Consider the following 20,712-nt stretch of genomic DNA (forward strand, 5'->3'; position numbering starts at 1 on the left):
AGGAAATTAGAACAGAGTCAGGGACCAGAGAGGGACTGACTGAAGGGCGGCATTAACGAGGGCGGTCAGGAAAGGCCTGGCTCTGAGGAGGGGGAATTTCAGCTGAGACCTGATGAGTTGAAGGAGCTGTCCATGCAGAGACTGGGAAAAGCCATTCCAGGCAGAGGGACGAGCAGGCGCAAAGGCTATGAGGTGAGAACAGCGGGAAGTCTCAGGAGGTCCGTGTGGCTCGGCGTAGAGGGGGAGGGGTGGGGCACAAATAAGAGAGGGAAGGGAGTGGGGGACAGACTGGGGGACACCTCAAAGGCCATAGTAAAGGGCCCTGAATTTAACTGCCATAGGTGCCACTGGTGGGTTTTACTCAACAGTGACATCATCTGATTTATGTCGCACAAACCTCACTGCGGATACAGTGTGGGAAACGGATTGTAGGCAGCAAGAGTAGACAGGGGCAGCCATTGTAGGTGCCCATGCCAGAGGTGACAGTGGCTTGGGTTAGGATAATCTAAGCAGGGATGGAGGGAAGCAGCTGACCTGGGACTATCTAGAAGGAGAGAGACCACAAGACTCAGCACGAAAAAGTTTCGGATTGGTGGAGCTATGCTCTCTTATTATCTCGATCCTGCTTAGTCGTGCGGCTCAAGAGAGGTGCTCCCCTGCGAGGGTCATGAGGGCTGCTCGTAAAGATGCCAGTCCTCCTCTGGGCACATGGGAGGAGTGGCCTCCTCTGCCCCAAGGCCGCGTAACCCGCTTCGGCCAATGAAATGAGTGTAATTGACAAGCATCACTTCCGGGCAGAAGCTTAAGAGCCAGTGTCTGATTTGTCTCTGTCCCTTGCCCCTGCTGCCACAGCTGTGGCTACACACAGAGAGGAGCTCCCAGCAGCTGGACCCCTGATGCTACGATGAGCAGAGGTCCCAGCCAACCCATGACGGATGCGGAATATGAGCCCCAAATACATCTTGGTTGGCTGAGGCTGCCAAGATCATGGAGCTGTTTGTTACCTCAGCCTAACCAAGACTGCCTTGACTGATACAAGCAACGTGCCTGGGATATTTCAAAGTTAACGAGTAACTTTATATACAACCATTGTGGCTGCACTCAGCTACAAAGGAATAAACTCCATCGAGTGCTGGACTGATATTCAGGAACCCATTTCACCGTGATTTAGACTCAATGTGGGATGTGAAGGCATGGATGTCTCTAGTGAGCTCTCTGCTTATCCCGTGCGTTTAAAATTAAACACACGCACAGCATCCTGAGGCAAAGAAATTCTTCGGTCAAGATAAATCTTGCACTCACAAACTATATGTATGCCAATTTTATCAATTAAAAAAAGTTCAAATTCAGGTTAAGATCACATTTTAATTCTAAAACTGCCAGATAACCAACAATGGTGGCATCACTGGGGAAATACATAGAAATTCAGGCTAGAAAAATACTTATCTGATGAATTTTAAAAAGCTAAATTATGTTTAATATTTCCTTGAATACTGTCCAGGTCCGTGGATTCTGGAGTCAGTCACTGAACAGGTCCAAGGCTTAGAGCAGCAAGGGACATGTACCTCAATCCACCCAAAGATGTCATGTCCCCGTGCCTTAACAGGGTAAGTGGCAAGCGACACGTTCTTGAAGCGATCCACTAAAGAAAAGACTCTGACATGGTTCATTTTTCTGGGTCAATTTAGAATGAAGCTCTCTAGAAAAGGTGCCCTCAGGGTATCAAAGCAGGCATCTTGAGCTGCTAGGCCCCATGAGGGCCAGTGCAAGCTTGGGCTCTTAAGAGAGTTCATCAGTAGCCTCAGCTGGCTGTTGAAGTCCTGCACGTGGCCCAATCTGCCCTTGAAAATCCGACGGACCCTCAGATCTGTCCTGGGCAGCAGCCAAAGTGTACTTCAGGGGAGTGGGTATGCCCTAATCAGCCAAACGCGGGGCAGAGAGGGCATCGAAGGACAATCACCAGCCACGGGGAGCGGGGCCAACAATCTAGTAAAGACCCAGCCAACCAGGGCATTTGTACAAGTCAGTCACCACGGGGCCAGGCCCACCAAATGGTGCCTTTAATTCCCAAACTCGTTTATTTGCAAATATGGTTGCACTAGGGGAAGAGGGTGGGGGGAAACACTGTCCTACGGACACAGATGTCATAGGCAAAAGTCTACCGTCCCTGCAAGTCCGCCCCAGGGCTCAGGAGGATGGGAGGATGCGCAGTCCCTGCTCCTGGCTCAGGAGAGTCTCAGGGCTGCTTCATGATCTTTCTGAACTACTTAACTCAGGAACCGCCCCCCTGCACTTCTCGGGCCGGAGCCCCACCTCACTAACCTGAGCCTCACAGTGTCTGTTCTTGGGATTGGCCGTGTTCTTGGCAGGTTCCTCTCACCTGAAATAAGTTTTGCAACACTCTAAGGCTTGAGGGGATATGACGTGGGGAGGGAGTTGCTTTGGGCTGCAGAGAGAGCATTTAGCAATGTGTGGTCCCCAAAGATGTCCACAACCTAATTCCAGAACCTGAGAGCATCCACCGTACACGGCAAAATGGACCTTGCAGACGTGATTAAGTTAAGGATCTTGCGATAGAAGATTATCGTGCATTACCTGCATGGGCCCACCGTGATCACAAGGGTCCTCATGAGAGGAAAAGGAGTCAGAGAAGGAGATGGGACTATGCTGGCAGAAGCTGAGGTCACAGTCACATGATGGCTTGGCTCTGAAGACAGAGGAGGCCACAAGCTAAGGAATGCAGGCAGCCTCTAGAAGTTGGAAAAGGCAAGGAAAGGATTCTCCTCTGGAGCCCCCAGAAGGAACCAGCACTCCCACACTTTGATTTTAGCTCAGTGAGACTGATTTTGGACTTCTGACCTCCAGAACTGTAGATAATAAGTTTGTGTAGTTTTAGATCACTACACATGTGGTGATTTGTCACAGCAGCCATAGGTAGCAGACACACAATGCAAGGCATTTCACAGGGGAATGTCCCCCGTTCAGGCTGGCACTCACTTCCCTTAGTGAGACCCAGACAGGCCGAGCTGCCTGAGGACGCTGTCGTGCAGGGGCCGCTTCAGTGGAACGCTCCCTCCAAATGAGAATACCTCATAATAAGGACACGTTGGTTAGGCAGAATTTTGATTTATGACATTTTAAGACATTCTGGACGGAGCCCAAGATTTGTATGAGCCTGCAAGTCATCAGATTAAATCAGAATATAATTTTCCCCCTCTTTTCATAAGAATTATTGTACTCTTCACTATGAACAAATGTAGAATTTCTAAGTCTTCCTTTTTATGGGGGCTCAACTCCACTTTTCTTCAACAGGAAAAAATGGAACGACAGATTTATTCTGGCCCTGAGATAAACCTGCTTTGTAACTCTCTAAATTAAGATCCAACAGACCCCGACGTGATCAGATTTCTAACCTGGCTTAAACGCAGAAATCTATGACCACGTACACACAGCAGTCAGTCTAGTTTCCCTCTGGAATCCCCACGTGTTGGGAGCGGCTTATGGAAACTCCTGCTCTAGTTTTCCATGATAAAGATCAAAGGAAATTCCAGCAAGGCGCTTCTGCAGGAGAGAGACTCAGAAATTCATCACCTGTGAAGTCTGCCCCAGGGCTCTGTGAGTATGACAGCGCCCGGTGCCACACTTCCTTGTGCACCAGCAGCCCCCTCCCACCTAGAGAGCCTGTTGAACCCAGAGCGCTGGGCCCCAGCCCCGGAGCTGATCTTCCAGTGGGTCTGGGGTGCAGCCTGAGACTCTGTATTTCTAACAAGCTCCAGGTGACGCTGATGCTGCTGGTCAGAGGCCACACTTTGAGAAGCACACAGTTGAGGGATCCCTCTGACATAAGGTCGGATTTCTCCCCCATCCTGAAGGGTCATGACCTTACCTCACCTGATTGAACTGTCCCTCCCAAGATAGTTAGTATATTGCAATTGGCGAAGCATCTCCTACTTGACTCCAAGCCAGAGGTCCTCCGGCTTGGCTGCCACTGGCGTCACCTGGGGAGCTTTTAAACCCCTTGGTGCCCAGGCCTCACTCCAGGCCAATTAACTCAGAATCGGGGTGGGGGCGGGCCGGGCTCAGGAGTTTTTAAAGCTCCCCAAGCAATCCAAAGTGCAGCCAGGACGGAGGATTGCTGCTCTAAGCCAAGAGGATGGATGGCAAAATGATGCCACTGGCTGAAGCAGACAGTTCAACAGGGCCCTTCTCCGGGGCTGGGCTCCTGCCCCTGGCACCGTCACATATAACAGGGCTCATAAATGCTTCCTGAGTGAATGAACCCTAATCGAGCAGCAAGCTTACGGAGGGCTGGTGCCTCCTTTCTCAAGGGGACCTGCACGAATATACAGAAGTCAATTATGTCATCATAAATTATGAACCTTTGTGAGGGGAGTAGCTCTAGAACAAAAAAAGCTCGTGTGAGAATCTTCATGGGAAATAGCCCCACATTCATCAGTCCAAATCAATAACAAGACAACCATGAGTGAAAACTAGAAAACACTTATTTGGTCCAGAACAAGGGTCCACAAACTATGACCCAGAGGCCAAATCCAGCTGCCACCTATTCTTATTTATGTATTTATTTTTTAAAGATTGACACTTGAGCTAACATCTGTTGCCAATCTTTTTTTTTTCCTTCTTACCCCCAAAACCCCCCAGTACATAGTTGTAGACTCTAGTTGTGAGTGCCTCTGGTTGTGCTATGTGGGACGCCACCTCAGCATGGCCTGATGAGTGGTGCCATGCCCACGCCCAGGATCCTAACCAGCGAAACCCCAGGCCGTCGAAGAGGAGGGCGCGAACCCAACCACTCAGCCATGGGGCCAGCCCCTGCTACCTAGTCTTCTTTTTTTTGAGGAAGATTAGCCCTGAGCTAACATCTGCCGCCAATCCTCCTCTTTCTGCTGAGGAAGACTGGCCCTGAGCTAACATCCGTGCCCATCTTCCTCTATTTTATATGTGGGACGCCTGCCACAGCATGGTGTGTCAAGCGATGCCATGTCCGCACCCGGGATCCGAACTGGTGAACCCAGGGCCACTGAAGCAGAACGTGCGAACTTAACCGCTGCGCCACCAGGCCAGCCCCTGCCACCTATTCTTATAAATAAAGTTTTCCTGGCACACAGCCACACCCTTTTGTCTCCATACTGTCTGTGGCTGCTCACACTACAAAGGCAGAGTTGAGTATTGTCAACTGAGTATGGTCCACAAAGCCAAACATATTTACTCTCTGGCTCTTACATGACAAATCTGCCCACCCCTGCCCTCAAGAAATAAGAGGATGTACACAAGCAAAACCTAACGTGACTGTCTTTAGAAGGTGGAATCACGGGTGACTGTTTTCTTTTTTTCTGTTTTCTCTCCTATCAGCCAGCTTTTGAGCTGTGTGTTTAAACCCTGAACTGAAGAAGAGGAAGAAGCACCCGCCTCAATGGCGGCGCTAGTGAGCGAGGCGCCTGGCTCCCCGCCGGGACAGTACCTTGTTTCCGATGGCCTTTTTGGGGGGGAAGTTGTAGGCCCTCACTTGAGGGTATTTGTTCTGTAACTTGTGGTGCAAACTCCTGAACTCTGTGTACCGTCGATAGACATTCCACTCGTCATCTTTTATCCGGATGTAAACCTGTCAAGAAAAGGAAAGAGAAAGAAGATGTAAACTTCTCTTAAAACTCCCACTACAGGGCCGGCCCGGTGGTGCAGCGGTTAAGTTCGCACGTTCTGCTTCTCGGCGGCCCGGGGTTCAACGGTTCGGATCCCGGGTGCGGACATGGCACCGCTTGGCACGCCATGCTGTAGTTGGCGTCCCACATATAAAGTAGAGGAAGATGGGCACGATGTTAGGTCAGGGCCAGGCTTCCTCAGCAAAAAGAGGAGGATTGGCGGCAGATGTTAGCTCAGGGCTAGTCATCCTCAAAAATAAATAAATAAATCAAAAAACCTCCTATTACAAAGGGGTGGGGTTTTGGCAACACTCCACCCATGAAAACCAGCTCCGTGAGAGCAGGGGCCACATCTGTCTCCCACACTGCTGCCCAGGGCCGAGCTCAGAGCAGGGACTCAGTGAACAAATGGTACGGGAAACACTGGCTCAGTCGGGCAGGGTACAGCGACAACGTGCTGCACTCATTTTCCCAGCAGCAGCAGAGCTCAACAGTCCAGTGAATCCCAGAGATGCATTTCTCATACTTTCGTCACAGGCATGGCATAGCAATGACAGATGCTGGTGGGAGTCCTCTCTGGCTATGCATCTCCCCGTCTGGAAAATGGAGCTGATTAACAGCACCTCCTCCCAAGGTGGGGTGGAGAACATTCGGACACATAAGCGATGCAGCTGTGCCTGGGCCATGCAGACCACCACACAGAGGAGGCGGCCGTCGATGTGGGGAAGGAGGGAGGGGGCCAGAGTCGAGAACAGCCCAAGTGGCTGGAAGGCCACGTCCAGATGGGATAAGCGCAGCTGAGGCGTACAGCTTCTCCATTTTCATCCAGCTGTGCCTCTCAAGAGGACACTCTGGGGTAAAGTGTAACGGCTGCTTCAGGAGCTTTGCCCGGACCCTGACACCTCCCAGGGACACGCAGCAACTACAGTGCAAAGGAAAGCAGAAGTGGGAGAGACCGATGCATTTTTAAAAATTATACGAGCTAAGAAGAGCCCAGAGAGTAAAGTCTCGGATGATAAATAGCTATTGTAATTGTAATCAGTAAACGTCAATACATATCTTAAAAACCTCTTTGACCATAAAAATAGGCATCTGTGGAGAGAAATTTCCAATGAAATGAGAAGGAGAAACAGAGGCCTATCGAGTTTGTGGGGAGCCCCAAAGCCAAGAGAGACGGCAAATATCTGGATGACAGATGTCACATGATCCCAACTGGCTTGAGGCACGAATCTAATCCAACACAATGAAATTCAAAAAGATCAATGTCGGGTCCCACCACAAAATCCAAAGACCAACACCATAAGTATAAGATGGGGCAGACACGACACAGCGCAGCAGTGGCCTCTGGACAAAGACTCATGGGTTTTAGTAAATTCAAGCGAAGTGAATAATGTGGGAGAGCCACCAAAAAAGCCCATGTAATCTCTAGACCTCATTAAAAGGTATATGATAACTTCTAGAATAAAGGAGTTGAAAGTCTTGCTCTATCCTAAATCGGCAGACCATCTTAGTTAGGTTTTGGTTGTCGCCTGTTAAAAGATGTACTGAACTATGTTCAGAAAGGTCCAGATCACTTGCTTCTCAAAGAGTGGTCTGTGGACCAGCAGCATGGGCATCACACGGGAATATGTTAGAAATGCAGTGTCTCAGGCTCCCCCCAGAGGTGCTGACTCGGAATCTGCATTTTAACAAGAATCCCAATGTGTTCACACACACTTTAAAGTTTGAGAAGCTCTAGGCCCTAGCAGATGACTTACAACCGAATTAGCAGAAGAAAGATGGAAGACGTTGGAGGATGAAGAGGGTGGAGATCTCCGAATTCCTGGAAAGGCTGTATGAGGAGGAAAGACCAAGATGACGTGATCCGGGTGGTTCCAGGAAGCAGACTTCCAGCAGATAGAGCCCAGAGGAAGAGCGATTTCAGCAGGGAAGAACTTTCTAGCAGCCAAAGCTGCCCCAAGAGGAAAAGATATGTCTCCACAGGTTTCTTGGAGCTGGGTGTCCAAGCCATGGTGTGATGACTGACAGAACTGTTACCACACTTAGGCAGGTATTAGATTTCTAGCAGGGAAGTGTTCATTAGACCCCAAAGCATCTGGAAGGGCCTGGCTGGTTACAGAGAACTGGGACCTCTGGCTTTCACGGTCTCACGGACTGAGATGTGATCAATCAGCAAAGAAGTCCAGCAGAGCCCAGGGCACCTTAATGCAGCACGTTTGGGGCATTTTTTGAGTCCTCCCGAGGCACAGCATGTGCTACTTGTCCGCTTAACATCCATTTCCCCCCAATATTTCTGGGGATAGTAACGTGCTCAGAAAGAAAACAATTAAACTATATTTTCCTATCTCCCTTGCAGATAAGAGTGGCTAATGAGATGTAAGCAAAAAGCATTATTTGGGGAGTCTAAAGAAAGCTCTCAAGAGAGAGCTGACTTTGCCAACAAGTGCCTTTTTACTCTTTTTGCTGCATTTTTCTCTCTTTCTCAAACATAGATGTGATGACTGGAGCTCCAGCAATCATTTTATGATCATGAGGTGACCTTGAGAATGGAAGCAGAAAGACAGAAGGACCATGGGTCTCTGATGACATTATGAAGCTACCACACCAATTACCACACTATCTACTCAAAGCTTTTTTAACAAAAGAGAAATATTCATCTCTAATTTGTTCAAGATAATGTTTTAGAGGTCTTTGTACTAAAGTTGAATGCAATTCCAATCTGATTCTTCTCAAATGGCCTGTATCTGCTTGCAGTATATTCTTACACAAGCCCAAACACCCCTGGAGGTGGCATGTTCAATCGCTTGTCTGAGCATCATGCCTAAGGCTAATTATCTAGATCAGGGGAGGCAAACCATGGCCCGTGGGCCAAATCCAGCCACATTATTCATTTACCTACTGTTTACAGCTGCTTTCACAATACAGTGCAGACTCGAGTGGCTGCAACAGAGACCATAAGGCCTGAAAAGCTGAAAATATTTACTTTCTGGCCCTCTACAAAAAAACTTTGCCGACCTCTGACCTAGAGATTCACAAAGTCGTCACTATTGGTATTTTCCCACCAACATATCCAGGCTCTTGCGTGGAGAAGGGCAGTGCTTTCCACATATTGCCAGCCTCCAGGTGGACTGCATGGACCATGTGGGCACAGGAATCCAGTGTTCCAAAGCTTCCCAGCTGATTCTGATGAGTGGGTGCTGTGGTCTGAATGTTTGTGCCCCTCCAAAATTCCCATGTAGAAATGCTAACCCCCAATGAGATGGTATTACAAGGTGGGGCCTCTGGGAGGTAATCAGGTCACGAGGGGGAGCCCTCATGAATGGGACTAGTGCCCTTATAAGAGAGACCCCAGAGGGATCCCTCGCGCCCCTTCTGCCATGTGAGGACAGTGAGAAGACGGTTGTCTATGAAATAGGTTCTCACTAGACACCTAATCTGCTGGCATCTTGATCTCGGGCTTCCCAGCCTGCAGAACTGTGAGAAATAAATGCTTGTTGTTGATAAGCTGCCCCATCTATAGCAGTTTGTTGCAGCAGCCCGAATGGACTGAGACAGTGGGCAATTTGGGGAACCCTGATGTTAAGCAGACTTCAGTGTCAGACAGACACGCCACGCCTCCCCTCTGGCTGTGCCTTTCCTCATCTGTAAAGTGGGGCTGGTTAACACGACCTCCTCCCAAGGCGGCGTGGAGAACATTCGGGCACACAGCACTGCGGCCGTGGCTGGGATCCTGCAGACCGCCATGTGGATGAGAGGGAAATCGACTTAGGACGGGAAGGAGGTGGCAGAGGTGAGAACAGCCCAGCCGGAGGGAAGGTCACGTCCAGATGGGACAAGCCCAACTGGGGCATAGAGCTTCTTCGTTTTAACCAAGTTGTGACTCCCAAGAGAACAATCCAGGGGTACAAAATATGAGGGCTGTTTCATCAACTTTTGACAGGCCCTAACGCCTTCTGGGGACACACAGCAACTACCTCACAAGGCAAAACAGTAGGAGAGAGATCAATGCATTTAAAAAAAAAATTACATGCGTTAAGAACAGCCCAGAGAGTAAAATCTCCAAAGATAAATAGCTGTTGTAACCTGCATCAGTGAATGTCAATACGCATCTTAAAAACCTCTAACATAACGATACAAACAGGCATCAGCCTGATAAATTCTGATTCTACACTTTTCTACATTCTACTCTTCATAACACATTCAGAGCCAATGGCTTCACTCCGTGAAAGCGCTGAGTTCCCTCCTGCTTCTCCGCCAGCCCCTTCTTGGCCTTGCCTGTGGGCACCTCCTCTTCTACTCACACCCCAAAGGCGGGGGTTTCACCTGGGGTCCCCTCTCCCCTATACAGGCATCTACTCTCAGGCCTGCACATTTCATTTTTAGGTCAGTGAGCTCCAAATCTGTATCTCTAGTCTGGACCTCTGATAGGAACTCCCGACCCAGACTTGATTTTCCCTAGGCCACCTAAAATTCATGGTGTCTAGATCTGAACCCATGAACCACAGTGCAAACCCGCTCCTCCTCCTCCTGGGACCTCGCTCTCTCAGTTGCCTGAGCCAGAGGTCTGGGCATCAACTTTGACCAGTCCTGTTCTTTACCCTCCACTCCAAGTACCGAAGAACAGGGCTTGCCAAGCCCACCTCTAAAACCTACCTCCAGAGCTACCCACCCTCTGCACGGACCACTACAACAGGCCTCCAGCGCCTCTTCTGGCCTCCCGTTGCTCCCCATTCAATTCATTTTCATCTCCCCTGTTCGAATCCTTCAATGAGTGCCCGGGAAGGATGCTCACGCCAACAGCTCGCTCTGGAGTAGGTACGTGGGCAGCCGCTGTGGGCTTGGAAGGCTCTTGCATCATTGCCATCATCTTACTTCAGGCTCCACTCCTTGCTTTGGCAAACCAGAATGGTGCCAATTTGCCTGCATTTTCTTTAAAATTCTTCAATTTCTTAAATATTCTTTAAAATTTTTTAAATTCTTTAATTTCTTAAATTCTTAAAAATTTCTTTACAACTAAGATGGTGCCAATTTGTCTGTGTGTCTTTAAAACATTCTAAAAAGTGTCCAGATCCAAGTAAACGTCCTGTCCTAGGAACAGCGTCCCTCAGCCTTCCAGCTGTCTCCTAGTTGTCCCCTGCTGTGGGGACAGCAGGCATTCAAGGAGTCAGAACTTCAGAAGGAGGGGATCAGAAAGAACCCCAGAAACCATTAGTTCAACCCTTCCTTTTAAAAGTCACAGGATTGGTGTGACAGATACCCCCTCCCCATCTCATATTCTGCACCTTGAGAAGGTATACCCGGGGTCTGGCTTGGGGGAGCCACCTGGACTGAGGATGTGGGTGAACAGCCCAGAGAAAGGGAACCTCGTGAGGACCAGGGCAGGGAGGGGAGGAAGATGCCCGCGGTGGAGAGGAGGGGGTGTGACAGCACAATAATGGGATCAGTAAGGAGACACAACGCATGGAAGTGGTCAAGAACACGACTCTGCAGCCAATCTCCCTGATTCAAATCCCGGCTGTGCTGCGCACGAGCTGTGTGCCCTGAGAAAGTCACTTAAGTTCTCTGTGCCTCCACTTCCTCCTTTCAGAAATGAGGATGACGTGACCTCCCTCGTAAAGTCTCGGGAGGATTAAATGAGTTCACACATGTAATAGGCTTACAACAGGGCCTGGCACCTAGAAGATGCCATAGGAGTGTGTGATAGACAAACAACTAGAAATGTATCCTTTCTGGTTAGGTTGCCACCAGGAAATGACAAATCTGGATTTGGAAGTTCTGATCTTGGTGACCAGCTTTAACGTTAATCCCCTCCAGCGGTTTGACTGATGGAGACTGGGCTGTCGTGAGACATCAAGACACTCACAGCTGCCTCGTGCACGGCAGCAGCATCCCAGAAGTTCGGCGCCTCCACCACCCACCAGTTACGTGATGTTAGGCAAACTGCTTCTTTCTGAGTCTCAGTTTACTCATCTGGGAAATGTTTTTAATCCAAAAAAAAGATGCTTGAAAGCATTCATAAAAATGCCTGGCACTCCAGAAGTGTTTGCTGCTGCTGCTGTTATTATCGTTGTTGTTATCATCATCAAAAGCACTAAATTCTGCAAGTTTAAGCAGCATTGCCACTGAAGCACACACCTGTCTTAGCTTTACGATCTCTACCACAGGCTTTCTGCCCAGTAAAGAACAAGTATGCACTGAGTCACAAATCTAGGGCCTCGAACAAAGTATGCTGCAGATCATGAAAATTTTTAAACAAAAATACAAATTATAATGCCCTTCCTCTTAAAAGCTCCACAAATACGAACCCCAAAACATATTTCTTTCCCAGGAGCACATGAGAGCAGCTCTGCTGCTGAGACTGGATGGCATGGCCCCTCCCGGCCACCGTGTGTGCCCCTGGGAGCGTCCCAGCTTCTTCCAGGCCTCGCTTCCTCGTGTGTAAGATGCGGGGTGGGACTAGAGGGTCTGTGGGTCTGAGTCCTCAGATGATTTGTAAAGCCCAGGTCCTCCACTGGGCCTCCTCCCATCCACGCTCCCCTCCCATGTCACTGTGGAGACCCAGGCGCCCCCGAACTTCAGGCTTGATGTAGCAGCATTTAACACCCAAGGGGAAAGGCAACAGCAGACCCATCCTGCAGTGTCCTTCTTCAAAGCCCAGTTGTCTGAGTGTCGTCCTGCCAAGCTGGGAGAGCAGCTTCCCGGGAACACGGGGTGGTGAGCACCGACGCTCATGGGGGAACAGGGAGCCGAGAGGGTTCTGGATGCTTCTGTCAAGTTCAGTGACTGGCCACACTCCCGCCTCCGCCAGCATCATTAGACTGAGGCCCTCTCAAAGGTGAAGAGTGGCCCAAGGGCATTTCAGACATCAGCTTCTCTTCTGTTTGGAGGCCGTTTGATAATGAGGACAGGGGAGACAGTCCCAGGCCCACGTGGACCGAGCACAGACTCCAGGTCAAGCACCCCTGTTCTCAGTTTCTGCTGTTGTCTGGATGTTGATCAAATCCTATTCTCCCCGGCGAGCAGTCCACGTCATGGAGCTCTGGGAGAAATTCAACAAGAGTGGCACTGCCCACTGCCAGGCCCAAGAGAGTAAGATGATATTTTTCAGAACTCCAATAAGATATATAAATACTAAACTCACCATTTATGAAGCACCCACTATGTGCTGGGTACCACACCAGGCACTCCACTGGCCTCTCTTTTCATCTTCATGTTCATCTGCAAGGCAGGTGGTATGAGTTGCCCTTCCACAGATGAAGGCACAGGTTCAGAGAGGGTATGTCACTTGCCCGGGGGAGGAGGGGAGATAAAGGATGTGAGCCCAGGTCTGGCTGAAGTCTCAGGCCTGGTGCTTTCTATTACAGCACGCTGCTGCAGTAGCTGAGGCCCCTGAAGTCCCAGGAACGCCAAGCCGGCGGTGCTGGCAGCTGGGAACAGGAGCTGCCACAGCAGGGCCCTTGCTCAACTCCTCTGAGGCCCAAATGCCCCCTTTCTAGGTAGATCACACGTCCTCAGAAGGGTCTCCTTGATACCAGGATGCTCCAATTGCACCTTCTCATTTACGCCTCTCCCTTCCAGAATCTAATCCCAATAAAATCGCCCGGAGTCACCTGAACCGTCCATCCTCAACAGCAATGCTTTTAGAATCCAAAATTCGGAAACTTTCTGTGCAAATTAAGTTGTCCTTGAATTATACTTAACCAAATTGTGCACTTATTTCACTGAAGAACTGAAAGAGCTTATGCCCAAAATTGTTGGGTTTTTTTTTTTTTAACTTTAAAGGGCTCCCCCTTCTAAATTAAGTTTGATAGGCCCCAATTCCTTCTGCCTGAGCCATAAAGATAATAATTCCTTGGAGAAATAAAAAGAGTTGACCTCTTCCAGCAAAACCAAGTTCCCTTTTAAAACAAGCAATAAAAAGCCACTTCAAATCCAATCTCCTTGACTCAGCAAAAGACAAATAAAATAGGAGGGTAATATCCGTAATCAGGAATCAGGGCAAACCTTCGTTTCTGTTTTAAGAGGAAGTTCGAATCTTGAGGTTTCTTTTCCACTGGGAAGAATTACCCCAGGAATGCCTGTAATAACACTGGGGTCAGGAGAGGTTAAGGGTGGGGGGAGAGCAAAAGCCTCAGCCCATCAACAAACTGAATCTAGAACAGACTGTTGTGTAGACAGGGCTCCTGGAAATGCTTTCATTTAGAAGATTAAGACCAGCTGCCAGAGCCTTCACATCTGCTCCCTGGAGCCCCTCCCGGGCAACAGCACCCACCTGCTCTGCTGCACGCCCTCTCCGAGCCTTCTTTCACTTGCTTTTAAACTTCATCTAAACGGCCTCACACAGCATGTGCTCCTTGTGCCTGGTTTCTTTGGCCTCATATTCTGTTTGTCAGATGTCTCCATGTTGCTATGCATAGCACTCATTTGTTCTTGTTCTTTGCTGCATAGTATTCCACCATATGAATATGCCACAATTTATCTACCCATTCTGATGGGGAGGGCATTTTGGTTGTTTCCAGCTGGGGCTGTTACAGGTGAGGCAGCTATGGGCATTCATGTGCATGGTTTCTGCACTCAGTCCTTTTGGGATCATAGATCTAAATGTGAAAGGTCAAACCACAAAGCTACCAGGAGAAAATACAGAATATCTTCATGCCCTTGGGGGTAGGCAAGGGTTCTTACACAGAGCACAAAAGGGCAAAGAGCCTTGTGGGTGCTGGAAATGCCCTTTCTCTCTCTCTGGGCAGTGGTTACATAGGTATATACAGAAGTAAAAAATTGACCTAGAAACTCAAGATGTATGCATCTGATGATATTTATATTAAACCTAAATTTAAAAGCAAAAGCAAACAAAAGCCCTGCCTTCACTATCACCAGGAGAGTGAGCTTTTATCCTAATTTATGGTCTTAGGACATCTAACTAGACCACAGTGGGTGAGCATCCATGTGCACCTGACATGCAGTCAGAGGTCAGCATTGAGAGGGGTCCAGAGACTGGACTCTGGCCTCAAGCAGACGTGGGTGCAGGTTCCAGCTCCACCTGTGGCTGATCAAGTGATCCTGGGTAAGTTAATTCACCTCTTTAAGCCTCAACTCTCCACTTGGGAAATGAGGAGAGTACTGGTAGCCAATTCTTAAGGGGAGGATGAGAACAGAGTGATTCTGTGCAGGACAACACTCTTCATATCTGTTAACACAGCTAATCGTCAAGTGCTGGATGTTCCAGGTAACATTTATCTTCAAAACATACATATCTATATAGATCCCTATGTCTATGTAATACATCTATCTATATGTACCTATATGCAGAGAGAGGGAGGCGAAGGGAGGGAGAGAGAGAGGAAAAGGGCAGAGGGAGACAGGGAGAGGGAGAAGGAAGATTTAAAAAGCTTGTCTTAAGTGGGTTCAAGCCCCAGATCTGCTGTAAGGGTCTGCCAAGTGCATGCACAGGCTTTCCAGCCAACAGCATGGGGGGTCTTGGGCACGCCTCAGACCTATCCTGCAAAAGGCAGAATGACACGGTGCAAGGGCATGGCTTGCGCAGGGAGGAAGCCTGGGTTCAAATCCCAGCTCGTCCCTTTGCTGGCTGTGACCCTGGGCGGGCAGCGGGGTGTACTCCACCTCAAGACTCAGCTTCTCAATCTGTAAAATGGGGACAATATCAGTCTTGTTGGGCGGTTGTGAGATGCCGTGCCTGGCAGGCAGTAAGCAATGGCAGCTGTTAATACTGTAACCCCATCACCTTCGTCATCATCTGCCTTTGTGTACATGAACTTCCCCATTACAGAATTAGGGGTAATTATAGGATGTGCAATCATGAAATTAAAGCAGGTAATTACCATGCCTAATTAATTGTCAAATGCTAGGCAGACAAGGAAACACAAACATAATGAACAGCCTGTGGGTTGGGCACTTAAGCATCCCCTTTGCTTCCAAAAACCTGTCAACAGAAACAGCAGAGTTCAGTCACTGACCTTCTGGGGTGGGGTTTTCAAGTACTAAAACAAAACCCGGGAAGCCTCATGGGCTTCTGACTGGGAACAAGCTGGGTACCCCTCTTCGCTGGCTGCAGGCCGGCCCAGCATCTATACAGCCTCTGCCACACAAGCACCATGTGTCCGGCCCGAGTGCTATTTTAGGAGGGGACATCACAGGAGATGCTTGATAGATGCTATAAACCTCGGCAAGGCTCAGACCCTACAGGGAGACCTGCTGATGTGAATGCAGCAACAACTCTGAAATCAACGCTCATTACACGCAGCTCGTTTGGAAACAAAACATCAGGCTGCCCCTGCTTCCCTTAGCATAGATCAAATGCACCCCTCTCCGCTTCAAACTTCAGGAGACTTTTTAATGATCGGGCTGCCTCCACCTCAGAGCCAGACACTTTTTTATGCCTGTTGCTACAGTCAAGAGTGAAAGATACATTTTCACCAAAGCCCTGCCATTTTATACGCCTTAGAACAGAGACTCGGAGCCCAAAATGAGTGAGGAGCAGAACCAGAACTGGGCCTTAAGTTGATGTGACACCCAAGGCCCACGCAGCAGTGTCTCCATCTCCGAGAAAAACAAGTGCTATAAACTCGAAACCCCGATGGCCTTTCTGTGGATTGTTAAACGCAGAGACAGCCAGATGACATTAGGATAACAAAGATTCCTTTAAAAATGGCTTTAGGTTCCTAATTCATTTTGCTTCCTAATATCCAAGGAGTGAAATGATTTGTGTTTTGGTTGGCGGCCTGTGTTAATGTATCCTCACAAAACTTTCCTTTTAATGAAATGGCTTCATGTGTTATTAACTATAAGTGTCCTCATTGCTAGAACAAAATGCCTGAACTACTGTGCGACCACGCTGATGGAGTGATATTATTGCAGCCAAATGCCGAGAATAAGATGGATAACTTAGCGGGAGAAAAACGACTTTTCAGTTCACTGGGTTATGCAAATGAGGCAGACTAGGAAAGGCAGAAACACGTTATTTACTAGGCACTGCCAGCACGACGCCGCATTCTTTTTAAAGAAGGATACGGAATGAGCGGTGTAGACGTGGAATAGAGCGCCCGGTCTCTGCTGCACCCGAACGGCGACACCACAATTGACCCGGGCTGACAGCAGGCTCCTTGTTGCCGGGGGAGGGTCATGGGGCACGGCACACACTGTGTTCATGACACTCCAGCCAAGCCTCCTGTCTCGATTTGATGCCAATTCCACACTTCTGAAGCACGTGGCCGGCAGCGCCCAAAGACCCACCTTCCCACCAGACTGTACCTGACTGGTTTTGGAGGCGACAGCTGCTGGACCCTGGGGTCAGGGAACTGCTCTTCCTTCAAGACCCTGCTCAGGCCAGGTCTCTTCTTTCTCCCATCTTTGCTGGTGCCCGAGCAGAACTGGGTGTTCCGTCCTCTGGGAAACCATCGGGGCCTCCTACGCACCAAGCTCAGGGCTGGCCCTGTGGTACCATGGAGAACAAAACCAGGCGTAATCCCTGCCCTCCTGGAGCCCACAGGTGGCAGGGAAGAGAGCCGACCATATGCAAATCACCACACACAGGAGAGTGTCATTCCACGTGGAGATGAGGCTGCAAGGAAGAGGGCACAGTTCTCGCCGCTGTGCTCCGCCTGGAATGGGGTTAGGTTCGTCGAGCAGGGGTGTTTTGACCTGAGACAAAACAATGTGTCAGAGTGGACCAGTCATAAAGGGGACACAGCTCTGGGCAAAGGGCAGGGTGAATTCAGAGGCCAGCGAATGGCAAGAGAAGCGTGGAGCAGGAGGGAACCTAAAGGCGGCCAGGGCGGTGGCACAGGAGAACAAGAGGCATGTGAGAGGACGCTGGAGGGTGGGCAGAGCCAAGTGTCACATGTCATAGGATGATAAAAGGGGTGGAGTGTCAGGGCTTTTGCCATTGCTGTTGAATACTTGTCCCTTCACTCCCTTACGCTTCCGGATCAACTGTCGCTGCTGTCCCCCAGCACAACCACCATCCGGCCCCATAGGTATTCACCTCTCTACCTGCTAACTGTCTGGCCCTCTCAACCGGAGGATGAGCCCCACGAGGACAGAGATCTGGTTGGTTTCGTCCTCTGCCCCAGCACAAAGGAGGCACTCAATACGCATTCACTGACATACATTTTGTAAAAGAATGGAAGGAATGGATGGACGGATGGACAGGTTGGGGCGGACACAGGTGCTTTGCTTTGCTTGTTGATGGGCCTCACCCCTCAGTCCCACAAAGGCAGGAGGTCCCCTTTGTGCCTGTGTGTATGCTTGACGGCTGCGTGTCTACCACATGACCCAGGGGTTCCCAGAACACCAGAGTGTCATCTGCCGTCGAGCCGGCATGGAGGGGGCATCACGAGAGCACGGACCTCTGCTTCAAGGGTACAAACGAGCGCTCCTGATGGGGAACACAGATGCGATGCTCTAGGGGAGAGGAAACTTTTTTTTTAACACACCAGTCCAGGAAGCAGGGTCGGCCCATTGACTTTTATCTGCCATCTATCCTACTGGGGCTGAGCCATGGGTCCAACACAGAGCTAGTCAGAAGGGAAGCAAAGACTGAAGCCCAGGCCCGCTGAGCCCAGGGCCCATGTCCTCCTGTCACCACACAATGCCTCCTCACCAAGACCATGGGAAGCTAGCAATGAAGACAGGGACTCTGGTCCCCCTGACTCAAAGAGTTCCTGCCCTGGGGCCTAGCCTTTGGTAGTCTATGACTCGGTAAGTCAGGGCAGGAGCATTTCTGATGAAGGTCGGATACAGATGGACTCTCACAGAAGACTCACGGGGAGTCTCCACTTCATGTCCACCTGCTAAATTAATGGACCTTGCAATCCCCTCAGGCCCACCAAGGACACCCCTGCTCTGCCAGACGCCCACTACAGCCCCCTCAGTCCCAGCCACTGCTAATAGTTTCGGCCAGAGAATTAGGGAGGAGACCGGCGTGAAATTGCCACGCTCTGGGATTCACGGTTGTTGACCCTGGGCTCCAGGTAGAACCCTTCCCTGGGGGGCTGCAGTCTGGCCCTTTCAAGGGAGTTGGAGACCAGAAGTAAGGCATGGAGCCACCCTTCAGAGACCCCTTGAAGATGGCCTGATCTTGAGGGTCTCTGCATCTGAGTGCTGCCACAGAGTAGCCACAACTGAGAGCTTGCCCCCATATTGCATTTCTCTGCTGTGTTCCCTACGCTGTCGGCAGAGTTCTATTAAAAATCCTAGGCTGGTTTTGGTTGCGCTGAGGGAACATGAGGAACAGGCCCAGCTGCCATATTTGGGTTTGAAAAGCAAAGCAAAGAAAGCACTGTATCCCCTTCCCCACCCCAAGCCAGAGCAACGAAGGTTACCAGTAGGCAGCTGTGCCCAGAAGCCGAGTGGCCTAATAAGGGTCATCTTTAGCATGGACAGCCACATCAGGGGCCACGGAGAAAGTCAGAAGGGGCAGGTCCCTGAGTGCACGTGAGACAGTCCCTGGAGCATTCAGAAATAGCTGGAGCCATTTTGATGGGAGCTAATTTCCGGCAATCAAGCTGCTGGGGGCACCAATGATCATATTTGGGAATTTTAGAAGGAAATATGACCTCATCCTGCAGTCGCATGTTGCAGAATGGACGCCTGAGTCATGCACATCATACCCCCTCAGCCGTGTGCATTGCAAAAGACATCCACCTGCCAAAAACTGGCCCCTCTTTTTTTTTTTTTGAGGAAGATCAGCCCTGAGCTAACATCTGCTGCCAATCCTCCTCTTTTTGCTGAGGAAGACTGGCCCTGAGCTAACATCCGTGCCCATCTTCCTCTACTTTATATGTGGGATGCCTACCACAGCATGGCTTGCCAAGCAGTGCCACGTCCGCACCTGGGATCCGAATCGGTGAACCCTGGGCCACCGAAGTGGAACACGTGCACTTAACCGCTGCGCCACCAGGCCGGCCCCTGGTTCCTCTCTTTGTAGCACTGAAACTACGGATAGTCTCAGATGGTCTGGGAAGTAGGCCAGTCTTCTGGGTCTTTCTTCACAGATAAATACCAGACAAGTCTTCCTGGAGTAGGAGGGAGGGGGAAGCAGAAGCTGGACATTTGTTTATTCCAACATATTTAATTTAGGTTTATGAAATAATTTATGATCTATTGATAAGTAGGATTCCAATCGCACGTGCATGCGTGTGCCATTACATCCCCCAAAATAAGACTCTGCAGGAGTCAAATCAAGACATCCACAGTGGTTATTTCTCAATGTGGGTAGATTTTTATTATCTTTATGGTTTCCTGGGTTTTCAAATTTCCATCCTCTACTGAATACTGACTTTGGTGATAGAAAAATTAAACGATACTTTTCAGGTGAGACTTGTGGTGGGCTCTGTGAAGACAATGACTAGCTAACCTCCTCTTGTCTCTCCAGACACAATGGGACGTGTGTTAAGACAGAGATATGTGACATGTGTGGCCACAGATGAAAATGAAAGGAATATCTCTGTCATTTAGGAACAAAGAAACCTCCATGAGTGAATGGGGTGGGCATGCAGAGCCGACCGGGGTCACAGGTTCAGGGATGAGAATCCCTGGGCCGGGGACATCACAGCCCTGCCCAAGGCAGGGGACCTAGCTGGGCAGCCTGTGCAAAGCCACAGCAGGGGCTGAGAATGTCTGCAGTGTTGATCTCCATACAGGCCTGAATTCTTTCAACATAACGAAATTTAAAGGCAAACCCTCTTGGAAGATCTGATGTTCCAAATAGTTTTTCAGCCCCTAAGAGCTGGGATGATGCTGTGATAGACGGGAAGTTACTTTTCCCTGTGCATCCTCAGAGCCAAGGCCTTTGAGGGAGCTGCTGGTGTGGGAGACAAGCTGTAGACACAGAGCAAGCTCCTCTGCCTCAGGGAGAAGGGCCGTGGTGGGAACTCGCTCTCTGACCGTAACATTCTACCTGAGTGGGAGCCCGAACCTGCCTCTAGATCTAATCACAGTAATAAAAGCAGCAAAACCACATCTGACCACGTCCTTCGAGGCTGAGCTGCGCCTCTGCAGGGATCTGATCTACTTCAGTCCACCCAGTGTGTCCCGA

The 20,712-nt window shown here is 49.7% G+C and overlaps 1 protein-coding gene and 1 long non-coding RNA gene across 16 annotated transcripts in view; one reads left to right on the forward strand and one right to left on the reverse strand.

Annotated features, from left to right (window-relative positions):
* Positions 1-20,712, reverse strand: part of SNX29 (sorting nexin 29) — a 577,711-nt gene that overhangs the window by 162,666 nt on the left and 394,333 nt on the right. For 14 of the 15 annotated variants that reach the window (XM_070484912.1, XM_070484908.1, XM_070484911.1 and 11 more), the window contains one exon: positions 5,480-5,620. The exons of the other annotated variant lie outside the window; for it this stretch is intronic. In XM_070484912.1, the coding sequence (XP_070341013.1) occupies positions 5,480-5,620 (141 nt within the window). The remainder of the gene's footprint in view (positions 1-5,479; positions 5,621-20,712) is intronic. 15 annotated transcript variants of the gene reach the window in all.
* Positions 3-19,333, forward strand: LOC139040216 (uncharacterized). Its single transcript, XR_011494298.1, has 3 exons — positions 3-192; positions 1,502-1,607; positions 8,150-19,333. It is a non-coding gene; the product is annotated as an uncharacterized lncRNA (long non-coding RNA).

Source organism: Equus asinus, chromosome 14 (assembly GCF_041296235.1).
Source record: "Equus asinus isolate D_3611 breed Donkey chromosome 14, EquAss-T2T_v2, whole genome shotgun sequence".
NCBI lineage: Eukaryota > Metazoa > Chordata > Mammalia > Perissodactyla > Equidae > Equus > Equus asinus.